Below are 13362 nucleotides of genomic sequence, written 5' to 3' on the forward strand. Positions count from 1 at the left end.
AATCACTGATCTGGAAATACATGTAATAGATACCTTACACGTTTTGCCTATTGGGAATAGCATGATTCATCAACATGCAATGCGTAATCATTAAGAAAAAAGAGCTCCTTCCTCTGTACTTGGCACTTGCTGTTCGATTAGAGTAGCTGGATGGATTCAGTTTGGTTAACATAACACACTCCTGTTTCTGCTTGTAATTTCCTACTAGCTATTTTTTCATGACTCAGGATGCCTTGAAGTCCTAAACAAAGGCCAAAGTCCTTTTATAGAAGCAATAACTTTTCTGACAGTAAAAGAAGCTTGTCTGGGTAAGTCAGACATTAGTATGTTCTCGGGAGAGTGCACCACATGCCACTTATTCAGGTTTCTGTCCTTTAACCAAAGCGACACAGCCCCTGATCTAGGGTCTGCTTGGATATCCCCATGGTGAGAAGTGCTCTGCGTATACACCTCTTTTTTCTATGAGTCAAGGAAAGCCATAGTTTGGCTATAGCGAAGTACAACTGATACCAAAGAAAGCCTCCTTACCTGTACTGCTGGAGATGTTGACATCAATGCTGATATCCGATATGCCACCTCCCTTCAGAGACGCAACACACGTGTATGTCCCAAAGTCAGTGAATTTCAAGTCAATGATGTCCAGATTTGTGGTGCCAGGTGAAACATCGGGGTCAGTCTGTGTGATGACCATCCTTTCAGAGCTTCGCAAGGGACGTCCATTTTTAAACCAGCTGAATGTAAGCTCTTCAGAAGGGATGGCTTCCACCTGGCAGGAGATTTTCACCTCTCGCCCAATCTGGATGTTGTCATCTTTGTGATATGGGTCAGGGGTGATCCAAAAACGTCCTTTTTTTAAGGCTGAAATATGCAAAAAAAAAAAGTTTACTATAATAAAGTACCAATTTTGCGTATTCAGACTTTGCAAAGACTTACTATGCTCATGCTTCCCTTTATGCCTGCATATGATTTTAATAAGTTGTGTAGCAATAGGACAAGGGGGAACGGTTTTAAACTAAAAGAGGGTAGATTCAGACTAAATATAAGGCAAAAATTTTTTTATCACAAGGGTGGTAAAAGACTGGCACAGGTTGCCCAGAGAGGTGGTAGATGCCCCATCCCTGGAAACATTCAAAGTCAGGTTGGATGGGGCTTTCAGCAACCTGATCTAGTTGAAGATGTCCCTGTCCATTGCAGGGGGGTTGGACTAGATGGCCTTTAAAGGTCCCTTCCAACCCAAACCATTCTGTAATTCTACGATGCTTGGGAAGCCACTGAAGTCTCCAATGCACACATTTAGCACATAGTTAATTTTTTGTAGGATCAGATCTTAATCAAATACCATCACAGATTACACACTGCTAAAGTACTTGTCATTTCCAAAATGAAAAATAAGAAGTCACAGCACCTAAATTAGGCTGAGCTGCTGACAACTGAAGAGTAACCAAAATAATTCATGAATCTTCAGTGTTTGTTAACTGTCTCTGGAGGTATTTACACGCCCTTCCTCAGCCCCATGCTATCAGAGCACTGGGAGAAGAGAAAATAGAGATATCAACCTAACATCGCTAATACAACCAGTAGTGTCACCTCCAATCTATCGGGAAACAAATGCGGCCATGCAAAATAGCTTTGTGCCAGATGGTTAAATGAGAAGAGGTAAGCACACGCCTGAGGCTACAGTCTGCCCTGGTTTACACACCCTGCTCCTTCCCCATGGCAGCCTGGAGGGCTCCCTCCGTCCCCGCGGCTGCCCGCAGGCAGGCTGCCGTACCCCACCGGACGGCAGAGCGGCCGACTGCACTGCCTTGTTCAGGTGGGGAAATTGCTGCCAGATCTAAAAGGTAAGGGGGCTGAGAGTACATCTTTAGGCCTTAGCGATGGTCAATGGCAAAAGGATGCTCTTCTGAGATATAACCACGCAGGAGAGCTCGTCACGAGCACCTTGGTTGCACTTCCCTGGCTGGGTCTTGTCAGACAAGGAAAACCCATCCCGTAGTCACAGGAACAACCTGAGGCTGAAGGTTGCACACACAACTGAGAGAAGAACATTATCACCTAGAGACGCACAGCATATCCCAAGGATTTCTATCTGCATCCAAGACTATTCAAGCCTGCAATACAAATTCAATTAATTCTCTAAACCACAGCAAAGCAGAGATAAGGTAGTCTCAGTGTTTCAGATGGGAATCCCAAGGCAGATGAGTTTTTTGAGGCCATTTCAAAGGCAGGCTCAGTGCTCCGGAGTGCCCTACACTCAGGCAGGGGCACAGCCACTCTGGAAAACACTATTCCCCACCATCTTCCTGGCAAGACCAGCGTCTTTTACTAGCAGCCCCTCATCAATCTACTGCACAGAAGCAAAATAATACTGCAACTCACTTATCTGATTTTTTCTTGTCATTCTTTAAATGAGCATAAAACTATCCAGAAACTATCATCATTTACATCAATAAAGTGATTGCTCTAAAGCAGTGTTGGTATGATACTTATTTTTGGAAGAGTGCCTCAGAATCAGCCATTAAGTCCTTCAAATACACATATATTTTGATGTACTGAATATAAAATGCTACTTATACAATCCCAAGATCCCTCTCCCTCTATATATGTGTGCATAAGTATGTATGTATGTTTATATATGCTATCTCCAAATGGAAAGTTCCACAATGAAAATACCAGTTAGAGATGTTACAAGCAAATACCCAGGTTGAATGCAAGCACTGGAAGACAAATATTTAAATCCACCATTTCTTGTCATTGTGCTGACTTCTATTGAAAAGTTTTCCAGGCTGCCCTGTTGTCCCCTCCTGCTCTCTCTGTCCCCCCATCCATGCACAGTGCCCCACATGCGGAGCATTTGAGTAAAGGACCTATTTGCAGCAACCTGTTAAAGGACCTCTCTTGTCTGGCCTCATATATTTACATGCTTACAGCCAATGACGTTGTTACAAACGGCAAAGGCTATGAGCTGAAAATTTCCCTGGATCCCATACTTTGGGTAATATGTACCTTTCACTTGCTGTGTACAGAAAGTCTAACAACGTCAAATGGAAATAGATGCATGAGGCACCAAGCACACTAAGAAAGCACGGTGTGTCAGCTCCTTACATCTCTACAAGTGGTGAAAATGCTAATTTAGACTCAATTTTATTAGCTCAGTAGCTCCTTGAACAAAACAACTCTTTGGAGCTTGCAAATGCCACGCTGAATTAGCACTTTCACAACTTTGAAAAGAATTAACATTTAATTAATAATTAGGGTTTTTTTCAATGGAAGAGAACCATAAAATCTGGCTACTTGTGGACAACCCCTCACACATGGTATGAGAAACTTCTTCCATTGAGGAAGCCAGCCCTTTTAATCAGAGAATGAAAAAATTGTTACATTTGCTGTGCTGATCAGGTATGGCATGAACGGCGTTTGTCTGGGTGCTGCTATTTCGTTGTAAATATGTATTCAAGAATCCAAGTGGTTGATGTGTTTTTAAGAACTTATTATTATTTCATTTATTTAAGAAAGTTTCATGAGTTTTATCAAGATTAAATTTGCACTAAAATGCACTAGTCTTTACTGAGCATCTCTCATTCCCTTTTAAAGCTGCAGCCAGTTCCCCAGGAAGCAGAATGAACACACGCTTTGATTCAAGAGGATGAACCATACATTGTATGACAGTTGGAAACTGCCACAGCAAGTAATTTTGAAACGCAAGCTGAACTTTTTTTGTTTGAAAATGGAAAATCAAACAATGCTTACATACACAAAAAACAATAAATGTACTATGCAAATAATTTTCAAAGAGGGGAAAAAGAAAAAATAACTCATGATAGGCACGATGAGCAGCACATTTCAAACAGAATTAGTTGCTAATAACCTCAATAAACTATTTTTATTTCTTAATTTTTCTCCTTTGCTTCGAGTGCTTATACAGACCATTTCAGCAGTTTCTCATTCCTATAAAGAAACAACAAGGTCTAACAGAAAAGTCACATTAACTTTCATCTGTCCTTTGTTATGGCTAGTGCTACGATACTGTCCGCAAGCTAGATAAGGGGTACAGAACCTCAAAGTCTGGGCCATAAGCCACTTACTTCATGGGCCAGGAAGGGCTCCACACTCTGGCTCATGGACTAAATTACAAAAACAACTGAGTTTTGTGGCTGTCGCTTGTTGGTTTGGTTTTACGCAGACTGAGTGTAAGGTACAAGAAGTAACTGGGCTGGATCATCGAGCGTCCTGATCTGCTACAGCAAACTCTAATCACCAAAGAACTGTGCAGAGCGTATACCTGAGCTAAGTATTTTTCCGTACATCCAAGTACAAGGAGTTCAGAGGAGGGCTGTGGCTCAGTGCACTACATAGAAAAAGGTAAGGGAGTTTCTAGAAACTCTGAAGTGAAGGGAAAAGTCTCTTTGCCCTATTCCCCAAACGAAACCTCTTAACGTCTCTTAAGCCATGTGAACATACACACTATATTCATCAGTAATAGCCATGAAATCCCCACATCAAACAACCCAACAACTGTAATTACAACCTATGGTTGAGAGTCAACGTACTGTTTTTATAACCCCATTCTCCAAGACTGCACAAACTGCAGAGCTATCAGCATTTTCTTCTGTTACCAAAATCAGCAAAAAAGTTGACTTTAAAATACAGTGCCTTTTCAGAGTTAAGTGAGATCATTAAACAACCCACATCTGTAAATCCCTAATCTCACCTGGCGCCAGAATAAACAGAGTGATCTCTACAATTAACCTGTGTATTCTGGAATTTCTAATGTGCCACCAGAGCACATGAAAATCACCATCCATACCTGGAAGAGGTCCCCAGGAAACCAACCACAGGTACCCAAAGACATCCGATAGCTGCAGGCATGTAGAGCTGGAGGACAGTGGGAGCAGGGAGCAGCATGGGGCCATGATGGGCAGACATGCTTCTCTCTGACCTGGGACCCAGGACTACAGCCAGAATTGGCCCAGATATGATAGTGCTCAATATTTGGCGCAGAAGCAGCCCAAAAACAAAAGTGCCTCTCATTGGAATTTCTAGTGGGCTTGCCCCACCATTCATTCACAAGGATGGAAAGCACTGCAGTACTGCCACCACCCCTAAGTAGTAAAAAACCTCCCTTGCCCAAACCCTGAAAACAGCAGTAGCAGCTATGGTGCTAGAGCATCTTAGGAGCTAGAGCTCTTAGAATCATAGAATCATAAAGGTTGGAAAAGACCTCTAAGATCATCCAGTCCAACCGTCAACCCAACACCACCATGCCCACTACACCATCTCCCTAAGCACCACAACTACACGTCTTTTAAATACCTCCAGGGATGGTGACTCCACCACTTCCCTGGGCAGCCTGTTCCAAGGCCTGACCACTCTTTCAGTAAAGAAATTTCTCCTAATGTCCAATCTAAACCTCCCTTGGCGCAACTTGAGGCCATTTTCCCTTGTTGTATCGCCTGTTACTTGGGAGAAGAGACCAACCCCCACCTCGCTACAACCTCCTTTCAGGTAGTTGTAGAGTGTGATAAGGTCTCCCCTCAGCCTCCTCTTCTCCAGACTAAACAGTCCCAGTTCCCTCAGCCGCTCCCCATCAGACTTGTGCTCCAGACCCTTCACCAGCTTCGTTGCCCTCCTCTGGACACGCTCCAGCACCTCCATGTCCTTCTTGGAGTGAGGGGCCCAAAACTGAACACAGGATTCGAGGTGCGGCCTCACCAGTGCCGAGTACAGGGGCACGATCACCTCCCTGCTCCTGCTGGCCACACTATTTCTGATACAGGCCAGGATGCCGTTGGCCTTCTTGGCCACCTGGGCACACTGCCGGCTCACGTTCAGCCGGCTGTCGACCAGCACCCCCAGGTCCTTTTCCTCTGGGCACTTTCCAGCCACTCTTCCCCAAGCCTGTAGCGTTGCCTGGGGTTGTTGTGGCCAAAGTGCAGGACCCGGCACTTGGCACTTGTTCGTCTTTCATAGGAAGAGGAAACTGAAGCTGGATCTCCCACTCCAGACTGATGAGACTCCAAATCACTTCACATATTGGAAACTTCCCAACCTACCAGGTCAGAAAACCTTCTGAGCAGATGAACCACTCTCAGGTATGCTGCGATGGAGAAGAGGACTGTGTAAGTCAGAGTTTAGGGTACTCTTGGCTGGCAGAGACAGGAGGGGCTGGGATGACCCTGCTCAGGTCTTTGAAAGAAAAGTTATTACAGCAATGAAGGGCCCCATTAAGCTAGTCTCAGACCCAGAACTAACAGGGATCCTTGGCAAAATGACATAGGGTCAGCAGACCTCTCCAGAGTGACGATGCCTTCAGCAGACTTGGGAATACAAAGCTGCTTCTTGCAGGCAAGAAGGTGTAGAGTCTTAGATTCACATATGCTGGATGTAGTCTCCAAAAAGACTTCAGACCTGACTGATTTACATTGTGTCATGTACTGACTTCTTGGGAACACCTGAGTTGAGCCTGGTACAAATCCACCATGTAATGGAAAAGTGATTTCTGTATGTATTCTGCACATGGGTTTGCATGCACAGTCAAGCCCCATACAACACTCGTTTGGATTATCCTCAGGTGTAGTTTCTTGCACCATAATTTCCAAGCACCCTCCTAAATTGTCAAGTATATTGAAACATGCGATGGATTCTGACTCTGTTTTTTCACTGTATTATCAGTTACATTTGAGGCATCATTGGAATGTTTCCATGGGGTTAGATATAGTAAATAAAAGAGACAGGGTTAACGAGCAAAATGTGGGAGATGGTGCTGCAGACATGCTAACCACAGCAGCATCCCAGCAGAGATTTCAGAACATAATCAACACACAGGGCTCCAAAATAGCAGCAAATGTGCAAATAAGTCTGTAACTGCACTTTGAGACTCAGGAAAGTGCCAGTCTTCCTCCAAAGAGGCCCCAGAGAACTACGATGTGATCAAATAAACAAAGATGAAACAATTTTTGTCCTTAAACTCCTCACAAAATTGTCTTTGCCCTCCCTCATTAATTACATTTCAAAGTAATAAAATGCATTTCAGCATCTCAACTAAGGTCTATTTGCATTCATCAGGTTAAGTCGTATCTTCCCACCCCCACCTTGATCAACCCAAAATGCTCCTTTAACGCATCAAAATGTCCATATCTCGTGAATGCACATTTCAGGATATACGAATGGCATCAAAGACAGTAATTGAATACATCAGCTGCTGCACTATTTGCAGGCTTTGACATAATTACTATTGGCCACTGGCTGCTTCCTAAGCTGACGCAGGACATTGGGGAATACTTGGCTTTGTGTTTGCTAATGTTTGTGTCTGTGTGCAGCCCGCAGCAACAGCAATATTAAGTAGCAGAACTGTGCAAATTACTGATTTTAACCTTGACCGAGCAGTTGGATGCCACATGAGGTCCAACTTCTGTGCACTCACCAGAAGTGACTTCAATGAATTTTGATTGTTCCCTTTCACATTTTTTTAAGGCTCGTGAGCAATTTTATTTTAACCTGTTCCCAGTAAACAAGATGAGAATGTCACCTGAGAATCTGCCAAGCAGATGTGAAGAGTTGCGTGTGTCTCGGAGCACCATTGAGTACATATGGAGGTTTGGTGAACTCAGCATCCAGCACCCCGCTTTTTTCTGAGCACCCTGCACTGGCATTTTGTCAAGGAAGTGCCAATACCTTCACCTCCAGATCCAGCTCATTTCCAGGATCTTCCAAAACCACTGGACGTTCTGTGTTTCAGCTGCATCCCCTGGGTCAGGCAAGGCAGCAATCCCTTCCTAGTGCTCAGATGTTACTGACCTCTAATGTTTCCATGCATGAAAAAGAGTTTGTGCTAATTGGAAAGATTCTTGACTTTATTTTTAAGGCCAATGGCCTGCAGAGAAACAGCAAGGATCTGATCCAAAGATCTGATCCAAAGTTCACCTCAGCGAATGATGGTCCTTCCATGACTTCTGTGTGCTTTGGATTAAGTCCTTTGACTTGACTTCTATTTCACATCAAAAGAAAAAAGCAGAAAAAGCACTGCGGGAACAGCCTGCTTGGAAAGTGAGCTGCAAAACCCAGCTTCGCTCTCTAAAAACTCTAGCCTGTTAATCCAGACATAGACTGCTTGCTTTGAAAGACTGAGAAGCAACTCTCCACATTACTGCTGTGATCTTTGTACCAGAAGATGATACTGGGATGATTCACTGGTTCTTGAGAGAAAGATATAAGGCAGGCGGCGGGTAAAGTCAACTCTTATCACTAGCTCTTGCTTCAATCATACCAGATCCCTCATCTCCTTAGTGCCTTACAGATGGGAAAAGCAATCCTGCAATTCAAAAGAGTCACAGCCTTACAACAAAGGTTTTAGGTAGTCCCTAAAAGACTTGTAAAGTGTATTCGTAAACCTAAACCTTCTTCCTAATCTGTCAAGACATCTTGAGAAGCCAACTCTTCTCATTGCATGCTGTTGCTCATACTTGTAGTCTTTGCTGGTTCCCAGATTTTGTAGAGGAAAATAAAAACTCCACTTCCTTCCCCTCAAGGAGAAATTCACTGATTTTGCTTGCAGCTGTGGAGGTGTCAGACACAGCTCACCTGTGCCTGTCCAGGTTTAAGGCACCAGCTTTGTAATATAGAATTTCAGGAATAAATAAATACAGCAGTTGGTTAAATACACAAGTTCAACATACAGAATGGATGTATTTAATATATGTGGTGTAAGCACCTGGATCTAGTTTGGTGGATTCTGTGATCTTTATAAAATCATAAGTATCCCATCACTGAAAAATAACGGAAAAATAAAATTACTTGGCTCACTGTCGTTAAAGGCACACAAAAATGTATAGTAGTACATCAAGTGATGTTTTACTGCAGGAATTCTGAATTATTTATGCTCCCCTGAAATAATCTGTTTCAAACCTCAAACAGAAGAGAAAAAGGCACAATTCAACTTATGTCATTATTCTGACACAACATTTCTGTGACCTGAGCCTTGCTGTATTACTACAAAACACATAACTAATTGCAAAGCAATTGCAAAATTTGCAATTTGCAAAAGCAAAATTGCAAACAAACTTGGACTAATATGCAGATCTTCTCTGTTAAGTGAAGAAAGATCTGTGTTTAATACGGGGGACCATGGGCCACCAGCTGACCAGGAGTCTGTGACACTGGTTCCCTATGAGATAGGGACCATCCTACCACGCTCCCTTGCAATGCAGGCAAACAACAAAACAAATATTAATACCTCTTGATGCTTTCTTAGATGCCTGTTTGTCAAAGCTATCATCCAACATCTACACAACTGGGCTGGGTTTCAGATTTGTTTGTCTGAATGATTAAATGAACAAATGTATGAAACAAAGGAATCTGCTCCAGTACCACACCTTGGAAACTGCAGTGCAGTCCACATTGTCTGGTTTATTGACTTTTAGGTGGAAGCCCAGCATAAACGGATCTCTGTACTAAATAAAGAGTCATTCCCACTGAAGAAAGACTCATGGAAATCCTTCTCTAATGTTTCTTTCTTCATTAACATGTCTACCTCTACCAAATCAATAGAAGCAAAATAAAAGTTCCTATCATAAGCTCCAAAGAAACACAAAGTCTTTGTTTATTCTGGCCGTGGGCAACAAAGCTGAATTGTCTTCAGTATTCTACAGGATATTGCCTTAAACTATATTATCAAACAGCTAAGCTGAGTAGAGACAATTTAACAACTGTCCAAAATATCTTTCTCGCTGGTGAATATCACAGCATAGTCCATTAAACTCCATTCTGTTACATTAAAATACGTTTTGACATTATTTTGTGTATATGGAACACTGAAAACGCAAATTTGCTTTTGTCAACCAGCAAAGCATTTGAAAGCAAAATAATAAAAGCAAATCGTTCAGTATTACAGTCTTCTAGCCTAGTTCTAAAACAGAAGAGCAAAATCACACTCCACGTAACAAAGTTTGCAGATATCAGCTCTCCATAATGAAAGTTTATCTGGTTTGTAACATCTGTACAATCTGCACATCAATTCTGGACACAGCCGAGCCTACTCTGAAGTGTCTTGTACATAATCACTTCTGTTCCTTTCTGATGAACGGCTATTGTCCATCATACTCAGCACTGTTATGGACATGCAACCGTGTATGGAAAATTTCTGTAACAAACCGGAGACTGCATTTACAAACTGAATCCTTTCTAAGGCCACACTATTCTTCTGTGAACATCACGGCCACATCAACATCTGATGAAAAGCAATGTCTTAGCTTAGCTTCACGTCCAAAAGTACTGAAGATCCAGCCTGGACGTGTGCTTCATGCCATGCTTCAATGAAGCAACCTGTAGCCAGGTCAGGGGTAGAAAACTTTGCTCTAGTGAAACTGGACCTCATGATGTGTTGGTAGTTTTGAGTTTGGAGCACGATGTCCAAGACTCCAGTGACTCTTGGACAATAAAGAAGAGGAAACTTCACTAATGAGATGCAGTTGTTGAAATGGTTGGATAAAAACTCTGCGTCCAGCTTTAAGAATTCAATTTTCCAAACAGCAAGAGAAATAAGATTAATGGATTTGAGGGAATAATATAAACAGAAGGGGAAAAAAAAAAGAAAAAAAAAAGTAAGTCCAAATTCAGAGTTACTTAAAAGAGATACATTTAAGAAAGGCTGAAATATATGATTAAAGGCTCATACATCTGCTGGTCACTAATTAAAATAACAGACAAAGAAAAGAAAAGCTGCGGTTCACAGTCCCATCTGCAGTTCCTCACTGTCACTGCACACTGAACACTTCTAATTAGACAGCACTCCAGCAGCAAATTGAGCTGCTCAAATAGCAGCCTTAGGTGCCTGAGCTCTTCCCTCTGGATATGCCAAGGTTTCTGCAAGTCCTTCTGTTTCCTCCTTCCACTGTTCACCTTTGATTTCTTGTGCTATTCTAACACTCAGCCACTATAATCATACTGGTTTGTGTCGAGGCAACAGACACCTCTTTCCATCCAAATTTTGCTTTTTGTCTTTGAGCTATCTTGAAAACCATCCTGCTCCACAGATCACACTGTCCCTAGGGTGTTTAAACTGGGTCTCAAACAATGTCATGGCAGATGTGGCTTGGCAGGTTCTGCCCATCCACCATACAGACCAAATCAGTGCACATTTCAATGTCTTTCAGTAAGAACAGTCACCCTTCCTGGTCATTCCTGAAACCAAACAAAGCAATAAACCCCCTCAAAACACCAAATTGTGGAAATCTGCCAACATGCGCTTTGTCTTCCAGCCAATTCACAGGACCTAGAAACTCTCAGAGTGACCACCTCGTATCCAGCCATGGCCTTCGCCTTTTTCTCTTACAGAAATACTAAACTGGATGAAAAGAAAGCGGATGGGATAGATCCCTCAACATCTTCTGCACAGCACCAGCCTACAGCACTTTTTGAATTCAATACTCAAAGTCTTGCCAGCTTGCCCGCACAGCAGTTGCATCTATTTTGTACTCTGTTATTCAGATTCATTCTTGGCTGACGGGAGATCACCAGGTCTAGCAAGGTCAGCACTATACTGTTGTTTTATTTCTCCTCTAGCAGGGAAAGCTCTCTTACCTTATAGTTCATCTCTATAACCCTGTAAAACTGCTTGGAAGTTGATATGGAAACTTTCTTATTCTGAAAGGAGGTCTGCACATTTTGCTTAGAATTGCAAAGTCAGTCTAACATCAAATAAAACCACCCATAAGCTCTGCACAGAGCTAGCTTCACCTGGATTAGCAACAAATAATGCTATTTGATGTTTTCACAAAAGAGAACTCGCTCCAGAAGAAAATTCACCTGCCGAGCGAGCAGGCAGGGTGCACCTTGTTTGGGTCGTAAGAAGAACGTTAAAAAATAGCATAACTACATAAACTTTCACAGAGCTTTAAGGGAGAATGCACCAACATTGACCACTCTCAAAATTCAAATTTCTTAAATAAGGTATTTAGGACTCTGTGCAAGATAGTTTTGACAAAATTATACTGCCTGCATGTTCCCTTTAGTCACCTTCCTACCCAAAGACAGACTTGAAGCACAGTCTTGCTAAAAAAAGATGCATATTCTCAGCATTTTACCAACAGTTCATTTTGCTTCTGTCAACATGGTTTTAGCTTAAAGTTTTTTAAAACCTTAACTTTCAGTAGCTATCAGAACAATTAAGTTGTCAAGCATATTCTACTACAGCATCTCCAAACTTTTTAATATCAAGTAATTATTGGCACTTACAAGACCAGATGCATTCACGTTTTCAATTTAAATGCAAATACTGTGGAGAGATTTCAGGTTTTCTCTCTATTTTTATAAATGCTTCTAATTTTTAAAAGAAAAGGATTTATTATTCTGAAGATGCCATGTGGCAGGTGTCTGTTTTTACGTGTGCTCTAGTTAATTAGCTCCTATTTCTTTCCTTGCTTTTCTTTTGAAGGAAGGGGAGGTGTATACTTCTCTGTAATGAAGAAGATTTCAGTTTACAAGTTACTCAGTATATGATCCATTAAATAGATTAAGCCGAGATCAAAGTATGTGAAACACAGCATGGTTTCTCCTTTAACTTCTTTTAGAAGTAAATACTCAAGAGAAATAAGCATCATGAGAAGAGCAAAGACATATAGGGTCATAGAAATATTCAGGTGGGAAGGGAGCTCAGGAGGTTTCTAGACCAATCTCCTGCTCAAAGTAGGGCCAGATGTGAGCTCAGACCAGGTCGTTCAGGGCTTGAAAACGTCCAGGGATGGAGACTGCACAACCTTCTGGCTGTGGTTCCCTGCTTGTGAAAACCAGGAGTCATCCCAGTGGTGTCACACCAGGATACAGCTGATTTTGGGACAGAAACTGGAGTGTCCCACCAGGGACCAGCACACACAACGCAGCCTCATCTGCCTGGTGGAAGGCTGCTTTCACCTCTGATTTTAAGCAGACGCAGATAACGATTCAAACACATCAAGGTAGGTACCTGGGGGTGAAATAGCAAAAACTAAATGAAGGCTGGTCAATAAGCAGTGGAGACAAATTGGCAGCTGGCATTCAGTAGTTTTTGAAACCCCAAGCAGAAGAAAGGGAAAAAAACCCCAAAACATTTCCTATGCTACAAAATCCCACGCTGTTACAGCTTGCCAAGCCAACGTACCGCGTGTGATCCCGGCCAGACCTGAGGGCTCAGGGCTGCCCCGTCCCACAGACTGCTCGTCTCGCAGGCAAACGGGAACTTCACAAGCCAGACAAGAACTGGGATATAAATTAAACAATTCAGAGAAGCTGACACAATCCCCAGTGGGCTGTGCACTTGCCAAACAAATTATAAATCCTCTGCACATTACAGCTGGGTGTCTTCCAGGGCCAATACCTTTATAAAGTTTA

General features: G+C 42.4%; 1 protein-coding gene across 2 annotated transcripts in view; it reads right to left on the reverse strand.

Annotated features, from left to right (window-relative positions):
• Positions 1–13362, reverse strand: part of MDGA2 (MAM domain containing glycosylphosphatidylinositol anchor 2) — a 388607-nt gene that overhangs the window by 138302 nt on the left and 236943 nt on the right. For both annotated transcript variants that reach the window (XR_012673750.1, XM_075150684.1), the window contains exon 7: positions 529–858. Coding sequence is in view for 1 of the 2 variants with exons in the window: in XM_075150684.1 (XP_075006785.1) it covers positions 529–858 (330 nt within the window). In the remaining variant the exon portion in view is untranslated. The remainder of the gene's footprint in view (positions 1–528; positions 859–13362) is intronic.

This window comes from Calonectris borealis, chromosome 5 (genome assembly GCF_964195595.1).
Source record: "Calonectris borealis chromosome 5, bCalBor7.hap1.2, whole genome shotgun sequence".
NCBI lineage: Eukaryota > Metazoa > Chordata > Aves > Procellariiformes > Procellariidae > Calonectris > Calonectris borealis.